At 37.9% G+C, this 25871-nt stretch overlaps 1 protein-coding gene across 1 annotated transcript in view; it reads right to left on the bottom strand.

Moving 5' to 3' along the window:
- Positions 1-25749, bottom strand: part of LOC142349159 (low-density lipoprotein receptor-related protein 2-like) — a 341838-nt gene extending 316089 nt beyond the window's left edge. The window contains 1 exon segment of the mRNA XM_075400574.1: positions 25118-25749. Coding sequence (XP_075256689.1) covers positions 25118-25379 — 262 coding nt within the window. The 5' untranslated portion in view covers positions 25380-25749.
- Between the last annotated feature and the right edge of the window lie 122 nt (positions 25750-25871).

The following is a 25871-nucleotide window of genomic DNA, read 5'->3' as shown; positions in this document are numbered from 1 at the left end:
TATATATATATATATATATATATATATATATATATATATATATATATATATATATATATATATATATGAGTGTGTGTGTGCGTGCGTGTGTGTTATGTGTATTTGTTAGTATGTGTGTGTGTGTGGTATGTGCGTGTGTGTGTGTGTGTGAGTGTGTGTGCGTGTGAGTGTGTTTGTGTATGTGCTATTGTGTGTGTATGTGTGTGTTTGTGTTAGTATATATATATATATATATATATATATATATATATATATATATATATATGTATATATATATATATATATATATATATATATATATATATGTTTGTGAGTGTGCTTGTGTGTTTATGTGTATTGGTAAGTATGTGCGTGTGTGTGTGTGTGTATGTGTGTACGTGTGTGTGTGTGTGTGTGTGTGTGTGTATGTGTGTGTGTGTGTGTGTGTGTGTGTGCGTGTGTGTATGTGTGTGTTTTAGTGTTTATGTGTTTGTGTTAGTGTGTGTTGGTGTGTGTTTTTTTGTTTGTATGTGTGTGTAGCAGTTAGCAGTTTTTTTGGATGAATGTTTGGTGACGTAAAATTCTCGGCAATTTTATTCATTGTAAATCAATTCATAAGAAATAATCAAAAACCGACTACTTATTCAAGATCCAGTACTAAACCCGAAATAATTTTCATGGCCAGATCAGATCCGAAAACATAACGAAGCAAAAATCATTCCCAAACAAAATCATGGAACCCTGTCATTTACAACATGAATGGTGCCAAAAATAATAAAAAAAATTTAAACTCAAGTCAGCAGAGAAAAGTTGACAGAGATTGTTTATTTGATGGACGCTTGCTTCAGAATATATTCCCACCTCTGCCGTCCTTTTCATGTAAAACTGCAGACTATGTTTACAATTAAAACTGTTTTTGAATTGCAGTCCACACTCTTTGACTCTATTAACTGTACCAATTATTCGTCTTTTATTTTACGAATAAATCTGTTGCAAATATTGCAACTAAATATTGAGAACTTTTATTGGATATAGCTGTTGCAGCATAAACTGAGAAACAAACAGCTGCTTACATTAAATATTTTCGCTCTCTTTCAGAGCCCAAAAGATATTTTTTGTTAAATTGTATTTTTTTTTTCAGTACCTAAAAATAGATTAATATGATGGTCGGTGGTTAATAGCAATAATGTTCCTTTATAGGGATCAATATGTTGTCGAACTAAGATTCGTTTTATAAATCGTTTCCACAGATAAGAAGAAACCATCTTCTAGCATTTTTAACAGAAGAGGCGCCAAAGAGACGATGTATGCTTTCAAAGAAAAACAGACAAATTAATTAACATTATTCGGCGAATAAAAGGAATTTGTGCTCAAGTTGGATAGCATTAACAAATTTTTTGACAGTCTTATAAGAAATAAGAACTGAGCTGTTAATTTCATTCTTAATTTGGTAAGACAGATCACTCGGCGTATGAACAAGTTATATATGTTTTAGCCTTTATTTTGAAAAAGTTTATCCAGCCGAGACGCATGGAGATTTCAGAGTGCTTAAACAAAACTAGACAAAAATAGAACAACTTCAGTTCGTTCCTTTAGTTTCAAACTTTGCACAAAACGCGGAACTCAGATAAGAGCGACTTAAAATATGAATATTCGGTGAGCCAATGAACAAACCGATTAAAATTCAACAAAAATTTTTGTTTAGAATTATTAGTGAACAACTACAAATCACATTGTTACTTATTATTTACATCATGAATAGCAGAGCGGCAAAGAAATACTTTTAAAGGCCACAGAACAGATCGGCAAATAAACAAAATAAATTGATACGATGGTCGCAACGTCTTATGATTATTAGGAGATGACACAACCGTTTTAGCTTCAATTTTGTGTTTTTTTTCTCAATTCAGCTGCGATATATTTTTCAATGATGAACGAATCTTCTGCAATGGCAACCTCTAAGTAGATCTAAGTTTTCAAAAAGGGCAAAAGAGTTTATTGTTTTAATAGAAATAGAAAAAAACCCAACTGTAATTTTCAAAAACTACTTTGAAGTCGAAAAGACTTTTCCAGGGTCTCAAAGTGAAAAATTGTTTGGATTTCACTTGTAGGAAACAAAATAGAAAGAAAACTTCGTTGTTACTTTCGCCGGGATTGTGAAATATTGATATTGAACAAGATAAAAGTTGAAATCCAAATTAAACGAACAAAAATCAATTGAAAAGAAAACTTCACTTTTCAATTTTTGCGCTTGGTATAGCGACCCAACTACTTGAGGCAAAAAAACTTTTTATGAGCGCACTTTTTTATGTGAGCTTATTAGAACCAATGTTTTGTGGGGACGTAATGCAAGATCTTGTTATTCTTGATTCGTGTGCAAAATCAGATACTCCTTTTTTCAATAGACCTTAAAGCAAAATGGCTGTACAAATATGAGAACCTTTTCGGATTTCTGTAACATTTTACCATCAAAAACCACAACGAAAACACGGCTTGCATGATTTGCAATTTCGACAACTCCAATATTTACCAAAAGTGCTGTGATACGGAAATGTTGTATTTAATTTATTTAGTTTATTTAGCCCGAAGTGCTATAGTTTGCACTAATTATTTTCAACCTGATAATGCACTTTTTCATATCTAAAAAATTGCACGCTGTCTGTAAAAATTACTTGTTCATTTGTTCAAGCCTGATTATTCATCAGACGATCACTCTTTTCTATTTCTTCATCGTGATAAGTCTTGCAATACAATTTGGAATTCAGTTTTCACCAGATCAGAAAAATTATACTAGATAAAAAACTTTTAATCTTGGATTCGCACCCCGTTTCCACTTTTCAGAAACTTAGTACATTCGCAGTGCAGTACAATACTTCAATTTCAATAGTCAACACATGGTGCAGGAAGCAGCGCGCGATTTAGGAAAGTCACCTCTTGGCATAGAAAACTTTTAAAACTTTTTGGAAAAAAGCGACTGTAGAACCCCCATTGAAATGAGAAAGATAGAAATTCATTTGAAAATGGCAATTTTGGCTAAGGAAGGATTTGAAGTCAATGTCTTATTCCAACCACCAACCACAACAATTACCTTAACACCGGAACCCATATATTAAGAGGATATGGAACAGACAAATGCTCAAGCCGAACGTGAACGCCAGGTTCACAGTGCCCAATTAAAAGTGGTATAGAGATACAAATGTGTGCAAGTAACAGCTCAAGGACTTCTATGTGGAAACAATCCGTGGAGTTCTGCTGATCAGAAAGCCGCCTCAATTCCATTACTAAGTCAAAGAGTGGCGCCGCGTGTCAACAACAAAGAACATAGACGTAACGTAGATGAAATGACGACAAAGGAGAAACATCACTTTCCGCCGTTATCCGTTCTTGATTAGAAATCAAAAGAAAAGGTGAATCTGTGGAAAATTTTTTTAGAAGCTTAAAAGAACTTGTAGATAACTGTGACTTTGAAGATTTGGAAGATTCTTTGGTTATATTTGCCAATATTTATTGCCATTATGTCAGATGAAGAAAGTCAACGACAAATACGTCGGGAAAATATGGAACCCGAGAATGCATTGAATTTGGTAATCAATTATGAAAGGGGATTGAAACGGCAAATTAAACTGTGTTCTTCAACAATTCATACAAAAAGCGGATCTACTAAAAACTTTCTGACTCGTACTCGCGCAGTGAAAACACGGAATTTTAAAAACATGTCGATTGGCTATCATAAATTGAATCCAACATGGCAAAAATGTGGTCAAGTTTGGAACTACAAAATCATAAAAATTTGCCCGGTCCAAGGAAAGAACTTTCTCAGTTATGGATTACAAAACTATTTTACAAAATTGAGCGGATAAAAAGTTCAGAACTCTGGTATAGGATTAAACAAACGAATTATTAACGTGAGACGGAAAAAACAACACCATGTGAAGATGATAAAGTGAATGAACTACACAAAATTATAACCCTGATTTTGTTTCAAATTATCCTTCGTCTGATCATAATTGTGTAGCCCCAATGTCCAGTGATTCAACATTATTTGAACCTATTAACCAAAGAGTAACCATTTCGACTGTCGAGACGATGATAACGGTGGATTCGGGCAGCGTATGTACGATTATAAATGAGAGCTGAGTCCGCCGTGTATTTGCAACGGATGACTTCTTCTGGATTTGCAGTGCAAAGGCACGAAAGCTACGAAACTATCCGGATACGCCAACACCAATAGTGGGCAAAATACAGTCTTCAATTACGAATAACGATTGTGCAGCGCATCCAGTTGATAACATTGTTGTCAAAGACGGGCGTAAACTTCTACAACCTTTTTACAACCTCTCATTTCACAAACATTTTACACACCAGAAAAGACAAAGAGTGACAATTAACTTGCAATCAAATGTAAACATCGAGATTGAGGAACTAATTCACAACGGACAATTTGAAAAGTTAGATAGTTGTTCGGATCAAAATTTTTTCCACCAAATATGACAACTGTCAAACGTGATCAATCAATAAAATTAGCCCTCGACTCCAAAATCAAAATCTTAAACAAATCTATACACAAGAACAAATGTCAAATGCCGAACATCGACAATTTAATAGATTCCATCAAACAAAATTGAGACGAACCTGATTCATCTAATGCAGCATAGTTTTGGATCAGCTTTGGATTTGAAATACGCATTCAGTCAACTAAAAACCGGCACATACAGTTTTAAAACTGGTTTTCATGGACTTAAAGATATGCCGGCAGAGTTCCAAAAAGCGATGGATTATACGTAAGTGGGATCGAAAAGTACACATTTTTGTTATGACATTCTGATTTTAAGTCGTGGGTCTTTAGAAGATCGTATGAATCTAGTGTACAATTTTTTGCGGAAATAAGATGCTTGTATCGTTTTACTCAATATAGAAATTCGCCCTTCGAAAGCAAAACGGCAGCATTTTGTCATTAACCTAAAACTAATAAACTAATTTGAATAACTTAGGATCCGTACATCATAATAGAAGATTTATACAAATCATGCCTCTCTTTGTCATCCATTTTGAACACTGATTAACAAAAGGCAACAAATTTTCTAGGAAATTAGAACACGATATTCACTTTGAAAAAAATAAACAGCAAATAGTAGAATCAACAGAAAATGCAAATTTTATTCACAATTTAGAAACACGTGTCAAATGTGGTGCTTCAAGCGCAGGTTTATGAGCCGCATTAGAACAGGGAAAGGGAGGTGGCCGGAAAACATCGCGCATCTTGGCCATTCGCATCGCGCTTCCGTAATGCAGTAGAAAGGCATAATGTAAAGGAATTGGAGTTATCGGGAGTGGTTTGGTCTGTAGAATACTTTAAATACAATATTATTGGGAAAATCTTTAACAGTTATTACTGATCATAGAGCACTTTTACCAATCATGAAAGAACATCGTTCAATTAACTCTAAAGCAGCAGATTGACTTGGTGAATTGATAGACTTCTACCATTTGACTTTCATATTGACCATATTCCTGGCGCAAAGCTAGGACTTGTCGATTATATTTGGCGCCCACGAATTAATAGGCAGCCCTGACTATCAAATATGACAGCGAAGTTGTAGTGGCAACTATTTTTAGCTTTGGCGACGCAGTTGCAACTTTGTGTTCAAATGACACCCATACCTCACATTCCTGTACCAGTAAACAACTAAATATAGCAGCCTCAAATAGTAATTTAACAGCACTTAACTCAGTTCAATTTAATTTCAAAACTACCTCCTACCATCACAAAAAATTCAAAACTGTGTTCTGTCCTCAATCAAGCTGCAATTCGGTTGCTCAATTCTGCCTCTGCATTTGCCCCGCAAATTCAAACTTCGAAAATGGACGAAGTGAATACAGTATCTCCTAAACCCTCACCAAGAGTGAGGTTTCAATCTACTCCCAACATCATTGACAAGGTGTGTAAATAGTTCATCCGGCGGAAATGAAGACACATCAGAGCTGGAACTATCTTCTGAGGAGATATTTGAGTCCAACTAGGACCAACTACTCAAAAAACTTCTTTTTGTCATCATGACGTCCAAAGATGCAGTTCTGAAGGAGATTCGTGACGCTGTTATCAACAATGATGAGGATCAGTACCACTCCATCAATGCTTACATATACAGCTTCTGGAGGGACCTCCACGTGAAATCAGGATGCTTGTGAGTTGATAATCGCGTGGCAATTCCACATGGTCTCGAAGAAGCAGTAACTGAGGCGCTCCACACATCCCGGCAGTTGGTGAACGATTTCACTTTCGCAGTATGAATGTGGCTGTATAGGAACCGCCAAATCAATAAGCGTTGTCTCAAATGCCAACAGTGCACAGAAATAGGTAACAGTGCACAGAATCTGAAACCTACAATACTAGCATCTATGAGGCAACCATATGGAAATTGCGTAGAACCTAACGAAGAAATCCAAATTGATTTTGGAGGCCGAAATATAAATTAAGAAAGGGCTGAGGTATATTTATTGGCATTTAATGATCGTTACTCTATTTATCCATCTGCGAAAGTTTTCAATAAAGCTGTTGGAGGATATATAGTTGAATTTCTACAAGACTATGTAAATGTTAACGGTGTACCAACAACTATACGCTAAGATCAGGCCCTCTATTTAATAGGAAAACAAGTACGTTCATTTTGTACACAAACCAATATTTACATTGGCCAGGCGCCTGCAAATGACCATAAAGCTATTAGTTTAGTGGAGCGAATGATACAAACGACTGAACGCCAATTTCGTGTGTCAAATTATACAAAGATAAAGACTTCAAAGTAAAACATGCAATTAAATATATAGTTTATCAAATGCGTTTATGTAAACAACGTCCAATCAAAGCCAGTCTTTAAAGTCTCATCTTGAAAGACGTCCTAATACATAAGTACTTCAAAAGTATTTGAAGAGAGCAATATAAGTACTTCTTTTCAAAGTTCAAACTTACCATACTCGAAAAATTTACAGCATTATTTAGATAATGAAACAGTTCCTGCGGAAGACTACCTGGATGAACCAGTTTCTGTGGAGGACCTATATATGGATTGACCTCGAAATGAACGATGACAAAATTAACTAAACATGAACAGAGCTTAAACAAACGCTGGCCAAAGGTATCGAGATGCCGGAGATGTAGAATCGCGATTCATTATCCACCCGAAAGTAATCAAACCCATTCCGCGCATTGAATCCACTCACCAAATAAAACTAGCTCAAACGGAGGAAAAAACCTGACGGCTTGTATGAGGTTTTTGTTCTCGGATCAGTTGTAGAAAAAGTCTCCACCATTACTTCTGCAAATAAAGAACCTGGTAAACAACCTGTTGAAGTGAGAAATGGTGACATCACAAAATTTGGCTCCGGCAAAGAACGGGCAACTCACTTGTTGGAATACACCCAGCGACGAGTTCTACCTAATGAAATATCTACTGAAGGGAAGGTATCTAAACATAGCAAGAAACTCAAGCAAAAGTGGAGTGGGTAAAACCAATTTTGGCGACACAGCTGAGATTCAACTTCCGGGGCTTCATCGACGAACTCAAATGTACAATTTGTGCTTGTGGGCGGAAACCGACCAAAACACAATTCAATGAAAACTCGAGAGGTATGATTGAGAGCAAAACCACAATTCCCGCACCACCACAGTCTTGAATTGCAGAATCCTCGGGACAAGAAACAACTATGAAAGTGTCCTCCTCAAAGAGACGCCGTAATACCCCTAATTGTTACTGATTTGAAAATGTTGAAACACCATCCAGGAAAAGACCATGTAGACAAATTTCAACTAATTTAAATCAAGACGGTGGACCTATTTCATTTTTAAGTAACTCATCTGCATTATCAACAACGCTTGCTGAAGACTCCAATGCAATTGCGCCGCAAATCCAAAATTCAACTCCAAATCGTTCAATTGCGTCGCAAACACAGTGCACTGCAAGCACAATCATCACAAGCATCAGTCATAGTGTACGTTTAAGAAAAACAAGCTCTCGTTGGTTCTCCTTCTCCTTCCAAATGGCGATCGGACAAGTTGCTCCACCAGATCCAAGAATTCTGTACCTATTTTAATCAGAGTTACTCAGATTACAAATACGGAGGGGGACAGCAAGATTGGGATGCCGAAAATCAAATTTAAATTCAATGCGATAGTCTCCCAAAAAACTCTGAAAAACATATTTATTGATTTTCTAAATTATTAATTATCCCTAGTTGTGATTACCAGCAAAAATAGGTTTCTAGCTATGATAAGCAGCAAATACTCTCTTTAGTATCTAAACTACTGATACTTTTTTCATACACTATTAAATAGTTATTACATTGTAAAATGAATTGCAATAATTCTTTTTGTTTTTAAGGGGGTGTCGTAATTTATTATTTTGCTGTGGTGATTCGCGGTGCGAGTATGCAGACGGAATGTTTATGAGCGATTCGCGAAGCGAGATCTACTTTTACTTTTGTTTCGCTTACTTGCGGAGCGGGAGAACAAGAGACAGTTTTGCAAACTGAATTGAGTTGCATAAATTAGGATGAATGAATTTAACAGAATGGAGCCACTTGGGCACAACGTGAATACGTGATCAGACATGTCTGATCACGAAGCGGGAAACTATCAGACAATGGAATGAAATCATATGATAAACAAATTGAACAAAGTTAGTGAAGGTGAAAGTAAGGTGAAAGTAATTGAACTAATTTAAAGGCATCAAATAAATTTTACTGCAACGATTAAATAAATGAATAAATATATCACCAGGTATCACATACCCTTCACAGCAAGAAGAAAAATTGTAATATACAATTTTTTAGATATAATTAATAATAACAATATTTACAAATTAATACAAGGTCCCCGGTTAAATAGATAATATCAATATATTTGCTGGTTATCATAACTAAAAATACGATGATTAATACAATATAAAATGTCTTTTCAGTTTTCGAGTTTTACAAGGTCCAATCTTCATTTTCATAATCTTGTTCCTCTGCATCAAGAGCAGTCATAGTTCTAGCCAATGTCGGGGTGTCCGTCTCTAGCAAAGGTACATTTCGTACCGCGGGAGGCGAGACAGAACCAATCTGGGGTGACACGTTTTGCTCTTCGGGTTGGATTTCCAAGATTTTTTGCACCGATTCGACAACTGTGACAGGTGGTGCAAAATTTTCGACATCACCCGCTCGTCGGGGTCGTTTAGGTGGTGGTAGGATGTCTAATCCTGGAGATGACGTTTCGAAACCATAATATGACGGGCTTTGCCTATTACGGTCTGATGATCGTTTTGAAGATGCTGTTGCGGGTGGATTGGTAGGCGCATTTGTAGTCGGTTCGCTGATCTTGAGTGGAGGTTGTGGGTTTCGGTTTGCGGCGAAATTTGGCAATTTTGGAACTCGCCCCCGCATCGCGCGTGAAATGTTTGAACGTTGTGAAGAGACTCCGCTGCCCGGCTCTCTCTTCCTGTGTTTCATTTTTTTATCACCCTTTTGCTTTCGGGTGAACTCTTTAATGTGGCTGTGGATCAGCTCTTCGACGACTTTCTCCCCAGAACGTGGCCCGCGTCTGTCAGCATATACTTTTAATGGAGTCTGTCTCTCCTGTTGGGTGCCGAATTTGGCAATATCGCTATTGCGGACGGTAACAATTTGTTTGCCCGGCTCCTTGATGGTCGATGTGGTCGGGCTTACTTTGAGGATGTGCGACCCTGGGGCGAGAACCTCATAAAGACCTTCTAGTTTCTTCTTGGATCGTCTTATGCCGTGAATTTTGCGTGCCAAGTTCAACTCTACCGATCGTTCTTTTAAGGGAATGGGACGGATTGCTTTTGTTTTGAGGAATCTGGATTCGCCATCCGTGCTTGCCCTCTCTCTTGCGCTTGCTTCCGTTGTGACGCGTGTCATGCCCTTTTCGACTTCAATATCGCTTCGGTAGCCACTTATCCATTTGTCATCAGGCAATATTTCCTCCGGCATCACTGTTTCTTCGTCTAAATAGTGATTTATGATACCCTTATACGACAAATTCATCAAATTCGGTTTAGTTGCAATCACGCTTAGCGGGGTATTAGGTTTTCTCCCAAAATGTGCTTCGAATGGCGAGATCTTTGTTGTTCTTTGTTTACATATTCGCAATTGGTGAATGATTATCTTTAATGCATGCTTTACATGAAAGGCGTGTGCAGCTAATTTCTCTTCTTTGATACATGCGAGTCTATTCTTAATTGTTTGAATTAACCGTATCACCAAACCAATAGCACGGTGATCATTTACAGGCGCTTCAATAAATTCAATGTTGTTTTTATTGCAAAAAGTCTTTACTTGATGTCCAATTAAACATTTAGCTTGGTCTAAACGGATAGATCTTGGAATTCCGTGAGTTTCGATGTACATGTCCAAAAATTTTAGAACATTTGGTCCATTAGCTTTTTCGTAGATATATGCAGTTGGATATTTAGAAAAACGGTCAATTGCTGCCAAAAAATATACTTCATTGTTCTTTTCATCAAAAATTGGTCCCCCAAAATCGATTTGAATTTCCTGATTAGGTTCAACACTTGGTACATGAGGAGTGAATTGCTTAGCGGGAATAACGGATTTTAGATTCTTACCAATTACTGTGCAGGGTTTGCACTCAGTGGCCTTGACTATTAGCTCCCGATGCATGTAAGGCCACCAGCAATGTGTTGCCATACAAATCATGCCCCATGTACCTGGATGGCTGGCATGAATATCATCTGTGAGTGCTTCGCGGAGCACGTTGGGGATAGCTACCTTCTCGTCTATACATACGCACCCGGAGCGCACGTGAAGGTCCCTCCAGTACGAATGTATGTACGGGTTGATGGCTTTTAGCCGGGTTTCGTTATTTGTCAGTATGCAATCCCTGACTTCTTTTAAGACGGCATCTTTGCTAGTTAGAGAAGCGATGAGTGTTTTATTGAATATCTTTGATACTATATAATCAAACGTGGGGACGTGCGGGCTCGGCGTTAACGGGGTACTAGCATTCGAAGAATGGGTTGGAGATGTTGGGGTTATGTTGTGTGCCATGCTTGTTGCCGGCGGAGTACTAATGTTTTGCGGGCGTTGATTTGCTGTGCGGGGTGTAGATGTTGAATTAGATCGCGTACTTGCGGTGCGCGTGACGTTTTCACTGGTTGAGGGTTGATCCGCTGCGCGGGATGTATCGTTGAATCGTACTCTGGTTATTCTTTTCTTTGACGGCATACTGTTGGCTATTAAATTGATGTCTTTAATTATGAATGATGATTTAGTTAAGTTTTTGAGATTAGAAGAATGCGACTGAATTCTAGATCGACAAGGGGCAAAAAGCACTGATTTAAATTCTGGGTGGTGACTTTTGGAGTTATTTTCGGAATGTGATTCGATTGGCGGGATTTGTAATTGAGTAATTTGATGCTTGCGCTGCGCGTATGTCACTTTATTCCTAATTTGGATTAATTGTTTGTTATTACTGGTATTTTGCAGAGCGAGAGGAGTGCTAAGTCGATTTTGAGACGCGAGTGGTGCATATTTTAAATTGTTTAATTGGTAACTACTATTTGAGGTATGATTTCGCGGAGCGAGTGAATGACTAAATACATGTTCGCATACTTGCATAGCGCGTGTGCTAATTGAATTTACTGAGTTATTAAGAGACTCAAATTTGGGTGTGATTTGGTGTGCGGAGTTATATGTTTCAATTTTAGGTGTGTTTTGCGGTCGAGTGTGTGATTCGTTAGTAACTGGTGTAAATGTGATGCGGGGTGTTCAGTTTTTAATTCTAATGTGTTAATTGATTTCGAGATTAGTTTCAACTTTGCGACTATAAATTCTTCATCATATGTAGAGACCTTTTTGAGATGGATTGCGAGAAATATAATCTACCAAACCCATTTTTACCCCAGGAAGGTGTTCAATATCAAATTGAAAAGGGAGAAGACGATCTACCCATCGGGTTAATCTACTGTTGTAGGATTTATTAGATCTGTGTTCTTTCATAATTGAGAGAAGTGCTCTGTGATCAGTAATTACTTTAAATTATTTTCCATATAGATAATTTTTGAAATATTCTGTTGACCAGACTACACCCAAAAGTTCAAGTTCGTTTACGCAATAGCGTTCCTCGCATGAGTTTAAAAATCGAGACGCGAACGCAATTGGTTTCCACCCATCTACAGTTAATTGTTCGAGTGCCGCACCAAGACCTGACCGAGATGCGTCGCATTTCACGCGTGTTTCGAGTTGCGGGTTGTAGTGACTATTAGCAGTAGCGTTCGCTATGCGGGTTTTTATTTCTTGGAAACAATTTTCATGTTCAGTCGTCCAAATGAATTTTGAAGACTTTCTCAGTAGCGGACGAAGGGGATGGCTTATTTGGGCTAAATTTGGGATGAATATCCCAATATAATGAACGGATCCCAAAAATGAACGGAGTTTCTTTAGTGTTTTCGGTGCATCAAGAGCCAAAATTGCCACAGTCTTAGATTCGAGAGGCGAGATACCCTCTTGTGATATATGATACCCAAGCCAGTCAATTTCTAGTTTTCCAAAGTGACATTTAGGTAAATTTATCCTAAGGTTTTCATCATCTAAACGTTGTAGGCACTTCATGACGTAATTTTTGTGATTATTCAAAGACCCTTTGCTAACAATTAAAATATCATCCAGAAAGCAATATGTATTTTCCAAGCCAATTAAAGTATAATCCATAGCTTTTTGAAATTCTGCTGGCATATCTGTAAGTCCGTAAAATCCTGTTTGAAATCTATACGTGCCAGTCATATCACCACTAATTATATTAAAGTTGCAATGATTAGCTGTACTAACATCCAAATTCAATTGACTGTATGCGTATTTCAGATCGATCGTAGAAAAGTAAGTTGTGTTTTGCGAGGCGGGAGCGCTTATCTGTTGAGAAATTGATTCAATGAGCGTATCAATATTCGGCATTTGATATTCGTTTTTGTGGATAGCTTTATTTAAAACTTTTGAATCCAATGCAAGCTTTATCGTTTGGTCTTTTTTAACAGTCACCATAATAGGTGAAATGAAATAATTATCTGGGCAGCTCGACAGTTTTATAATGTGTTTTTCGGCTAATAATTTTCGAAGTTCTGTATTAACTTTGTCTTGGAGATTGATAGGAATTCGTCTACCTTTTTGGTGTCTAGCTTGGAAATTCTTGTGAAATTTAGATTTTGCTACATGACTTTCTGATCGTCCGATGCGTGATACCAAACCAGGGAATTTTGTGGCTATTTGCTCTTTAAATTCCGAGGATGCAATGTTATTGACATAATTACCTTTTTGAAGTGTAGATTGTGTTACTGCAAGTCCAAGGTGGTCGAACAAATCACGACCTATTAAGGACTTTAAGCCGTCAGCAACAACGGTGAAGGTTGCTGTGTTGCATACCCATCCTTTGCTTGTGATCGGAGCTTGGATTTTTCCCAGTACCTGTATTGGCTCGTTAGAGAAATTTCGTAGTTGTGCTGGTGACGATTCGTGGATCCAGAAAGCGCGGGGGCTGTTCTGTACTACTTGCGACGCGAGTGAATGATGCAATATACTGCATGCACTCCCGGAGTCCACGAGCAGAGTTGTATTAACGTTTCCAATCTTGAGTGGCATATTGAGGGGTTCAACTTTCTCTACTGCGGATTCAATCATGGCAACTGTGTTGTCCTCTTCGCCGCTGCTGTAATCAGATTCATAGAGTTTTGGCGGTTGAACAAAGTTTACTGAGTCCTCTGGATGTGGATCTTCTTCCACTACCCGAACCATCTTTTTCTTGGGATCTTGTGGTTTTGTGTTGATGGTCTTTTGTTGTTTGCGGCAGACTTTCGCAAAGTGGTTTAACAATCCGCAATTGTTGCACGTCTTTCCTTTTGCGATGCATTTTTCGCGATGATTGGGGAGCCAAACTCCACCACAGTTGGAACAATAGAGTGTTGATCTATTATTCTGTTTTGCAACATTGTTATGGTTGTTCTGCCAATACGGTCTTCGTGGATTGTTGTTGAACTGGACGGCATTTACGTTCGCCGGGACAACAATTTTGTTATGCTGTTGAATTTGGTGTTGATTTCGCATTCCGAGTTCCATGTTGATTGCTAATTCCAATGCCTGACGCGGTTCCACAGTTTGTTTTAGTAGCTCTTTTTGAATCTCAGGGTCGATTAGGTTTGTGATGAATACATCGCGTATCAGAGTTTCTTCTTTGTTCTCAAAGTCGCAGTTTTCTGCCAGTTCTTTTAATTTACCGTAGAAGTGTTCAACAGTTTCCCCCCTGAGTTGTTTTGTGATCAGAGAGACGTGTCTATCGAATGTTATGTTACGCGTGCGAATGAATGCTTCTTCTACGATTTTCCAGAAATTAAGAGTTGATAGTGTATCTAACATAATATGCGGGTTCTTACAGTTTAAGATACGGCGTCCCTCTATTCCAATACTCAAGTAGAGAAGGGATACTGATTTTCGGTCCGCCAACGACCACGGTTTGTCACCACACATTATGCCTATCTCGATGAGTCGTTGGCATTTGTTTTGCCAATTCATCTTTTGTTGCGCGTTGCGCGCGTTCCTTTCCCTCTCTGATTGTGCAGAAGCACCCACAATAGTCTCTTCATAGATGGGTTCCAAGGTTAGCTCCACCATTTCAGGCTTTGGGCCGAGTAGCGTGTCCAAGATGATATTCTCTTTGGCTAAGAGCGCTAATTTGTATTGAACTCTCCACTTCTCCCAGCGAAGCGGTGGGTCCGGTGTCGGTTTGTCACAGAAAGGGTCGATTCCAAGAGGTGTTCTTTTCGTTGCTGACTGCGCCATGTCGTACTTTATTATTTTGCTGTGGTGATTCGCGGTGCGAGTATGCAGACGGAATGTTTATGAGCGATTCGCGAAGCGAGATCTACTTTTACTTTTGTTTCGCTTACTTGTGGAGCGGGAGAACAAGAGACAGTTTTGCAAACTGAATTGAGTTGCATAAATTAGGATGAATGAATTTAACAGAATGGAGCCACTTGGGCACAACGTGAATACGTGATCAGACATGTCTGATCAGGAAGCGGGAAACTATCAGACAATGGAATGAAATCATATGATAAACAAATTGAACAAAGTTAGTGAAGGTGAAAGTAAGGTGAAAGTAAATTGAACTAATTTAAAGGCATCAAATAAATTTTACTGCAACGATTAAATAAATGAATAAATATATCACCAGGTATCACAGGGGGAAATGTGAAACGGAAATGCTGTATATAGTTTATTTAATTCATTTGTCCCCTCAGTGTTAATAAAATAAGTGCTAATTACATTTGCCCCGTGAATGCACTCATTGATCATATCTCACTAATTTCCCGCTGTCTGAAAAAATTGTTTGTGCATTTGTTCATGCCTGATTATTCATCAGACGATCACTCTTTCCTTTTGCTTCTTCGTGATAAGTCTTGCAATTCAACCTTGGAATTCAGTTTTCACTAGATCAGAAACATTAATACTATATAAAGTTCTTTTAGTCTTGGATCTACACCGCGTTTCCACTTTCCAGAAATTTAGTACATTTGCATTGCCAAAACTTAGTTCAATATCAATAATCAGCACAAGTGCTTTTAAGCTAAAAAAATTTACACTAAAACGAAACCCTGTAATGTCCACATTTCTAATTCTTCAAACAATTTCAATTCACCATGACTCTGTTACAGGAGTGTTTTTGTTTTTCTGAAAAAGTTGTGTCAACAAAAAAATTTTCAGGCACTTCTTGATTTTCAAGTAATTTCATTGCTTTCAATCCAAAATAAAGTTTGTTCAAATAAAGCCGATTACTAGAGAGACTATGACAAGGCCCCGATAGCTGAGTGGTTAATACCTCAGTCGAGGTGACTGCACTTTAATCAGGAGTCCGGGATTCGAACACTAAGTCAGTATAATTTTGTCGCACCCAAGAAAAATTTATCTAGGCTACAGCCACTGAATTAGGTTGCTGTCATTCAAGAGCATTTTTTCCGAAATTAGTTTATGTTTAACAATACCAACCGATTTTCAGGGTTGAGTGCAATTTGTATTTTTAATTTTGTTTCTATCGAAATTTAATGCTGTGGTACGGTTGTACCATAATTTAGTTCTCATTTATTAAAATGTACTTAATTAATTTATACTTGTCCTTGTAAAACTAAAAGTCAGTATTCACATAACTATAAATTACCGCCGACTAAAAAGTCATTATTTCATACCGTTCACACCTCCCACTTTTACTCAACTATTCATTCTTTTGAATCTTCTTATTGAATTCAGTTGTTCGCAATCTAATCTATTTTCCACTAGACAAAATCTTAGCGGATTTGAAGGAGAAATTCATCCTCATTTAATCTGTCTACATTCGCACCGCGATTGTGGTCAATTCTAAAAGTAACAATTCATTTGACGTTGGAAACTTGGATTCGCACCTCGAATCCATACATCTAAATTTACGTGGATTCACAGCACGATTGTACCCTATAGTCAAGGTTATCACATGGCGCAGTCAGCTACAAAAGAACGCGCACTCTTGGGAATCGAGCCCTTTTGGGAAAAACCGACGTTGGAACCTCCATTGCAATGGGACAGATGGCAGGTCATGCTAAAGTTAGCCATCATGGCTAAAGAAGGAATATCAATCGATACTCTTCTTGACGATCCCCAGACAAAGTTACCCTACCTCCAGAACCCATCTACGAGGAGGACGTTCAAAACAGCACAGCTCAAAGCGAAAGAGACAGACGTACTAGGAATGAACAGCTAAAAAACTCATGGCTTAACCGATGTCAGAAAGCAGAACTTGTTGGCATACTATGTGGGGAAAAGCCTTGGAAATACTGCTACAGTAAAGCAGTATCCCTAACGTATCTCAGCCTGGGAGTTGAAGGGAGACGAATTTTTGGTTCACAAGAACCAAGTATTCAAATTGACAGAGTGACCACGAAAGTTCTTTGGGAATGCCTTGATGAAGTGTTCACCAAACAAAGGAATATTACATTTGACAGATATACATTCTTAACTCGAAAACAAATGAAAGGCGAACCAGTGGAAAAGTTCTACGGGTGCCTTCGAGAACTCTCCCTAAATTGTGATTTAGGAAGCCATGAGGAATCAATAATACGGGATGTGTTTATCGCTAACATGCAAGATGGAGAGATTCAAAGAGAATTGCTAAAAGAAACACGAGAACCTAAGAAAGCTCTCGAAGTTGCGATCAGTATCGAAATGGGCATACAAACACAACTAAAAATCTCTGGAACCCCAACAACCAATTCAAATAATGAAGTCCATTCGATAAACAATGTCCAAGGATCGTGGAATAGAAAGCGACCATCTACAAATCAGTTCGTAAAACTGACGATCTGTCCAAATTGTGGGTATGGTTGGAATCCCTCTCATAGACAAAATTGTCCCGCCCGTGGGAAAATATGTAAAAATTGTGGAATCTCTAACCATTTCGCTAAGGTTTGTCGAAAACCAAAACAAGCTAGCAAACCTAGATCTCGAGTAAATTATGTAGATGACTCAATTTCGGAAGCGGCTACAGTCGGCACCACGACATCAGTAACCGAACAAGTAAATAAAATTAGCAAACTCCTACAACAAAAGAGCATATACGATGCCAATTATGACTCAGACTACGACGATTACGATGATAATTGTGTAGCGGCAATTTCATACAAAACTCACACCCGTGAGGTAGAGCCCGTAAATTTGGACATTCGAGTTGGAAATACAAGCACGAAAGCATTGGTGGATTCAGGAAGTGTTTGTACGATCGTTAACAAAAGTCTGGCGGAAAAGTGGTATCGGAATGTAAAGATAGCTATTGGATACAGTCTCCTGAAATACACGATTTAAAAACTTTCTCCAATGACATAATCAAAATAATAGGTATAATCAAGACATCAATAAAATGTAATGACTGGATAGCCACAGACGTTGATGTAACTGTCGTTGAAGATGGTCACAGACCGATCATTGGACGAGACCTTTTCCCAAAGCTAGGTTTCTCAGTAATCCAATCAAAACAAGTGGCAAACATTGATCAAAATCAATGCCCAATTAAGAGGCAGATCTCTTTTGACTTTCCTGAACTCATCACCCGTGTCGGTAAATCTTTAAAACATTCAGTAAAGTCAACATTTCATAGTGAATTTACACCTACTCATCAAAAAGGAAGACGAGTACCTATTAATTTACAACCATTAGTTAATATAGAACTTAAAAAATTACTTGATGAAACCCACATCATAAAATTAAACAGTTGTTCTGACAAAAATTTCATCTCACCCATAGTCATTACAGTTAAAAGAGATAAAACAGTTAAATTAGCTCTAGATTCAAAAATTTTAAATAAGTCTATTCACAAAAACAAATATCAAATGCCAAATATTGATAATTTAATTGACACAATTCAATAAAACTTGAATACATCCGCATCACAAGAAACAGCATATTATTCCACACTGGATTTGAAGTACGCATACAGTCAACTTAAATTAGGCCCGGAAACGGCCAGACATTGTAACTTTAATATTATTAGCGGTGAGAGAACGGGAACATATCGGTTCATTACAGGTTTCTACGGTTTAACTGATATGCCAGCAGCTTTCCAAAAAGTAATGGACTATACTTTAGTCGGACTAAAAAATACTTACTGTTTTCTAGATGACATTATAGTGGTTAGCCGTGGGTCCAAAGAAGACCACATAAAACTTGTCTATCAGTGCTTACAGAAATTAGATGAGGATAATCTACGAATCAACTTACCTAAATGTCATTTTGCAAAAACCGAAATAGAATGGTTGGGACATAAATTCAGTCAATCTGGAATAGCTCCACTTGAGTCAAAAACAGCGGCAATCGCATCACTAACAGCACCTAAAAATTTAAAACAACTCCGATCATTTTTAGGTTCTGTACACTACCTTGTAAAATTTATTCCTAACTTATCCCAATTATGTCATCCTCTTCGTCCATTATTAAAAAAGAACACAAAATTCATTTGGAACACTGAACATGACACACATTTCCAAGCAATTAAAAATAGAGTAGCAAACGCCACAGAAAACACACACTACAATCCTCACTTGGAAACGCGGATCAAATGCGATGCCTCTAGAGCAGGGTTAGGAGCAGCATTAGAACAACGTTCACCTACAGGTTGGCATACAGTTGCATTTGCATCTCGATTCCTTAACTCCAATGAGGAACGTTATAGCATTAATTAACTTGAATTACTAGGTGTTGTGTGGTCCGTCGAATATTTCAAATATTATTTATTTGGCAAACCATTTACAATCATCACAGATCATCGAGCATTACTTTCAATCATGAAAGAACATAGATCAAATAAATAATATAATAGTAGATTAACGCGATGGATTGATCGTCTTTTACCCTTTGACTTTAACATTGAACATATCCCTGGTGCAAAAATGGGGCTGGTAGATTATATTTCTCGCCAACCAAATCAAAAAGCAAAAGTTACAAACAAATATGACGAGGAATTCGCGGTAGCAACAATTACCCGCATTCGTGACGCAATTGCAGCAATTTATGTAAATACCACACCACAAACCTGCCAATCACAACACTTTAACAGCGTCATTAACACACATTCCCACATTCGACACGTGCCTCACATCCTCGCTCAACAAACTATTCTAATTTGCTTTCTGCCATTAATAGAAATACAAATCAGTTGCTTCTTAAATATTCTGCACACGCAGCACAATTGCAAACTCATTCTAATACCAGTACAAATCCAAATCAAATCCAGTCACAATTAAAAACTAAATCAAACCACACTCAAATCCACGTAATCGAAAACCACAAAATGAGTAGTTCTCCTTCACACAGCCGAAACCCGCAAACTCCCCCTACTCACAGCCGAGTGACATTTCAATCCACTCCAAATTCAGGAACGACTCGATCCTCAAATGACGGACACCCTTCCCCTAGTGTAGAATTGTCCAAAGAAGAGGTGTTTGAGAACAACTTGACACAGTTGTTCACAAAAGGCTTCCTGGCAGTACAGACAAGCAAAGACGCTATTCTGAAGGAGGTACGGGATTGCATACTTCAAGATGACCCCCAGAGATGCAAGGAAGTCAACCCGTACCTATTCTCGTACTGGCGAGACTTGCACGTCCGATCAGGATGCATCTGTGTAGACGAACGTGTGGCGATTCCCCATGCCATACAAGACGCGGTACTGGAAAGCCTCCATCTAACCCACCCGGGAAGTTGGGGGATGATCACGCTTGGCCAATACGCGTTCTGGCCGTACATGCACCGCGAAATCTTAAATAAAGCGGCCACGTGCAAGCCTTGTACTGATATTGGTAAGAATCTTAAATCTGTTATTCCGGCGTCTAAATGGAAACCTTTATTGCCTTGTACAGAGCCCAATGAAGAAATACAGATTGACTTTGGAGGTCCTATCACGAATGAAAAAGATCAAGATACATATTTCCTCGCATGTATTGATCGTTTTTCTAAATATCCTTCTGTAGAAGTATTTGATAAAGCAAATGGACCAAATGTACTAAAGTTTTTAGACGATTACATTCAAATACACGGTGTTCCCCGAAATATTAGACTAGATAAAGCACGATGTTTAATAGGTTATAAAGTTAAAAACTTTTGCAAACAACATAATATTAACATACTACCTGCCCCTGTAAACGATCATAGAGCCATAGGATTAGTGGAGCGTTTGATACAAACAATTAAAAGACGCTTAGGCTGCATGAAATTAGACAATAGAAATAAAACATTCACAATTAAAGAAGCAATAAAGTCAATTGTATATCAATTACGTATATGTAAACAAAAGACAACAAATGTAACACCTTTCCAAGCACATTTCGGACGAAAGCCAAATCAAAAAGCAAAAGTTACAAACAAATATGACGAGGAATTCGCGGTAGCAACAATTACCCGCATTCGTGACGCAATTGCAGCAATTTATGTAAATACCACACCACAAAGCTGCCAATCACAACACTTTAACAGCGTCATTAACACACATTCCACACGTGCCTCACATCCTCGCTCAACAAACTATTCCAATTTGCTTTCTGCCATTAATAGAAATACAAATCAGTTGCTTCTTAAATACTCTGCACACGCAGCACAATTGCAAACTCATTCTAATACCAGTACAAATCCAACTCAAATCCAGTCACAATTAAATACTAAATCAAACCACACTCAAATCCACGTAATCGAAAACCACAAAATGAGTAGTTCTCCTTCACACAGCCGAAACCCGCAAACTCCCCCTACTCACAGCCGAGTGACATTTCAATCCACTCCAAATTCAGGAACGACTCGATCCTCAAATGACGGACACCCTTCCCCTAGTGTAGAATTGTCCAAAGAAGAGGTGTTTGAGAACAACTTGAAACAGTTGTTCACAAAAGGCTTCCTGGCATTACAGACAAGCAAAGACGCTGTTCTGAAGGAGGTACGGGATTGCATACTTCAAGATGACCCCCAGAGATGCAAGGAAGGCAACCCGTACCTATTCTCGTACTGGCGAGACTTGCACGTCCGATCAGGATGCGTCTGTGTAGACGAACGTGTGGCGATTCCCCATGCCATACAAGACGCGGTACTGGAAAGCCTCCATCTAACCCATCCGGGAAGTTGGGGGATGATCACGCTTGGCCAATACGCGTTCTGGCCGTACATGCACAGCGAAATCTTAAATAAAGCGGCCACGTGCAAGCCTTGTACTGATATTGGTAAGAATCTTAAATCTGTTATTCCGGCGTCTAAATGGAAACCTTTATTGCCATGTACAGAGCCCAATGAAGAAATACAGATTGACTTTGGAGGTCCTATCACGAATGAAAAAGATCAAGATACATATTTCCTTGCATGTATTGATCGTTTTTCTAAATATCCTTCTGTAGAAGTATTTGATAAAGCAAATGGACCAAATGTACTAAAGTTTTTAGACGATTACATTCAAATACACGGTGTTCCCCGAAATATTAGACTAGATCAAGCACGATGTTTAATAGGTTATAAAGTTAAAAACTTTTGCAAACAACATAATATTAACATACTACCTGCCCCTGTAAACGATCATAGAGCCATAGGATTAGTGGAGCGTTTGATACAAACAATTAAAAGACGCTTAGGCTGCATGAAATTAGACAATAGAAATAAAACATTCACAATCAAAGAAGCAATAAAGTCAATTGTATATCAATTACGTATATGTAAACAAAAGACAACAAATGTAACACCTTTCCAAGCACATTTCGGACGAAAGCCAAACACACCACTAAGTAATATAAGTACAACACCTAAATCATCTAATCTGTCATATGAAAACATTCTTCACCACTATTTAGACGCCGATACTGTCCCTGTTGAGGACTACCTGGACGACAATGGATGGGTGACGGGAGACAGAAGCGACATTCTAATTGAAGAGGCAATGCAAAGAGCACAAGTTGCCGCCGGACGCCGCTACAACGGCGAACACAACAAATCTGTCCCTCGCTTCATATTACACCCAAAACTAAATAACCCCATCCCCATATCGGAACAGTCACTGGATTTGAAGCTCGCCCGCAAGGTGAATAAACGATCAAAAACAGACCTTCGCGGTCTTGGGAAACACTGGCGCCAGGAAGTACGGTTGTTCGTACATCGGATACGACAACCGTCATCAAAGAACCAGGAGTACCCGAAGTTAGTGTTCGCAATAGCGATATTGCTAAATTCGGTACTCGCGCCGAACGGAACACCAAATTATGGCAATACGCGCAACGTCGACCCCTACCATACGACAAAACAACGGAAGAAAAAATTGCACAGCACACGAAGGATTTAAAGAAAAAGTTTCGCGGGGAGATCAAAATTCGACACCGCCCAACACAGTCAGATGCAGCATCGGGCGTGTCATCTGCAAATAGTAACATCTCAAAAGCAATGTCGGCAAGAAAACCACGAAAGCCCCAAGCCGGAGGAAAACGGTCACGTCACACATCGGTGAGCCTGAATACATCAAATGCATCGTCTGTTGCTGCCCCTTCAGTAACGTCTTCAACCACATCTCCATCAACTACTAGCACCAAACGAAACCGACGAGCCCCAGAGTATTACGGATTTGAAAGTTCGGTCAATTCGGTCAGTGACGACTCAACAGCTCCGGTTTCCAAGAAACCGAAACGAACAAATCCGGTGATTGAGACAATTCTTCAAGAAGAAGCTACACGGCCGCCAGTTCCTGATACAGATTATGAACTGACAATTGCAAGCCCCTCTGCACCACCACCAGTGGGAACTTGGTCTCCTGAAGAGTACAATTATGAAGATTACGCTCGGGAAGTTAGTATGAGTGTATTTGATGCGGAGAACCAAATTTTAACTAAAACTGCTTCAAACTTTCATTGTCAACTTATTGAATTGTTTCCAATCTGTAATTGTTAAAATAATTTCGGAATTGCCCTGCTTTTCCATTAATTTCGTGTTTTTGTTCAATTTTAATTCTACATGTGAGTTAGTTCTACATTCCTTTAATTTGATGTTGCATTTGTAACGATAATTCGCGTAACATAAGTTGGATGGATTCGCATCACGTTTGTGCATTAATTTATATCGCGTGCAAAAAATTTACTGCATATGTTGTCAGTTTCCGTTATGTTAGTTTTCTCTTACATTCGAGACTCAATTACATTAATTCTTCGGTACTCATTTGTTGCTACTCACTATGTATACTATCTATAATAACCAGTACATATTTTAATATTATTCCAAATTTTATACTGATACAGTTTAAAATTATTCGCTCAGCGCAGGATATGTGGTACGGTTGTACCATAATTTAGTTCTCATTTATTAAAATGTACTTAATTAATTTATACTTGTCCTTGTAAAACTAAAAGTCAGTATTCACATAACTATAAATTACCGCCGACTAAAAAGTCATTATTTCATACCGTTCACACCTCCCACTTTTACTCAACTATTCATTCTTTTGAATCTTCTTATTGAATTCAGTTGTTTGCAATCTAATCTCTTTTCCACTAGACAAAATCTTAGCGGATTTGAAGGAGAAATCCATCCTCATTTAATCTGTCTACATTCGCACCGCGATTGTGGTCAATTCTAAAAGTAACAATTCATTTGACTTTGGAAACTTGGATTCGCACCTCGAATCCATACATCTAAATTTACGTGGATTCACAGCACGATTGTACCCTATAGTCAAGGTTATCACAAATGCAATTGATATCTCAACCTTGTTTCTTCAGGTTTTTTATTGAGCTGCTATTTAGTGTTTAAGGACTTTATTTTACCAAAAAAAAAACGTTTACGTTGCTTAAATTCTACTTTTTAAGAAATAGAGATTACTGTTCTGCTTACACGTTTCATCAATTTTTCCAGAAAATAGTGGCTTTGATGCGATGTTGATGTAAAAATATTTCACTTTGCAATAAAACCAATGAAATAAAAATAGATTACAGTTAAAAGAAGACAAGTTGAAAAATTTTAATTTTGTACGAGCTCAACTGATTGGGAAAGTTTGAAAAAGAATCTGAATTCGTGGCTGGTTCTCAAGATGTTTGAGCTTTTAACTGGAATCAAAATGAGTTCAAATTGATCTTGTTTTCTAAGCGAAAATCTGCATTTTTTAGGTTTGCACAAGAAGTTCAAATACATTGAGAATCATTTTGTTTTTTTTCTGTTTTTAAAAATTCTTCAACTTTAGTTCACTTGGTGGTTGTTTACTTTACTGACCAAGTATGTGCACAATTTAAGAATTAGAGACTAAGTACAAATTATGCGCAGAGGATTTTTGTAGGAATACGCGCAAAATTGCCCAATTAATCTCGCATCTAATCAGACAAAGTAGGGTCCAAGTGCTCGTGTGAATTGTGCACATTAACACTCCTGCGCTTGACTCGTAATTTATGGATTTATTCTGTCGCCTATAGGCCTCGTTTGAGTAATTATAACTCGATACATCCAATTTTGCAATTTTCCTTAAGATGAAATAATTGCAAATATTAGTGACATATTCGAAGCAAGATTACTCCTCTGACATTTAACTAAATCATAATAGCAACCAAATACTTACAATGTTGACAATTTCCTCTAGATACGGGGCAAGAATCTTGTCCTTCATCACACGTATCCCAGTCGTTCACACACCAAGGCGACTCAGGACATCTATGCTGGTAAAGGGGGCACTCGCACTTGTACGCATTGCAGTGTATTAACCAGTAGTTATGATCTTCAACAACTTGTGAACAAATTGACGGGTTCAAGAAAGCCAAAAATATGGCAAAGATCAAAACAGTGTAATGCAGAACATTTAATTGGTAAACTTTTGGCAACATTTCTGTATGATTTATTTGTAGAACTTTTTAAACTGTAAAGGGATAAATCAGAAAACTTCACACCTTTCCAGCTAAAGTAGCTTTTTTTTCCATAAATTTTTAGTTAAAAAAATTGAATAAAGCTCGCGTCATTATAGCCCTTTCGACTGTAACGTCAACAATATTCTCTAAGCGCTATTGATACCAACATGCAAAAAACGTGGATTTTTTGCGGCGACGTAATCAAATCAAATCAGCTGTTTTGAAACAATGGGCGATCTTTTCAAGCGTAGCAATCGCACAACAAACAACACTACCAGGCAAAAAATACATCTAGTTATAAACCAAAACACTCTGGATAAGCAACGAATGTATTCAAACCGCTCAATTCTTATTTTTAGCAGTGCTCTTTAAAATACAAATTACTTCGAAAAGTTAGTTTTATTGAATTGTAAAATAACACGCGTCAAATTCAAGTTCAAGGTCCTTTAGAGCGTCGACTAGTAATTATGA

Source organism: Convolutriloba macropyga, chromosome 11 (assembly GCF_964194025.1).
Source record: "Convolutriloba macropyga chromosome 11, txConMacr16.3, whole genome shotgun sequence".
NCBI classification, from domain to species: domain Eukaryota; kingdom Metazoa; phylum Xenacoelomorpha; order Acoela; family Convolutidae; genus Convolutriloba; species Convolutriloba macropyga.
This window is presented reverse-complemented; position numbering and strand designations above follow the sequence as displayed.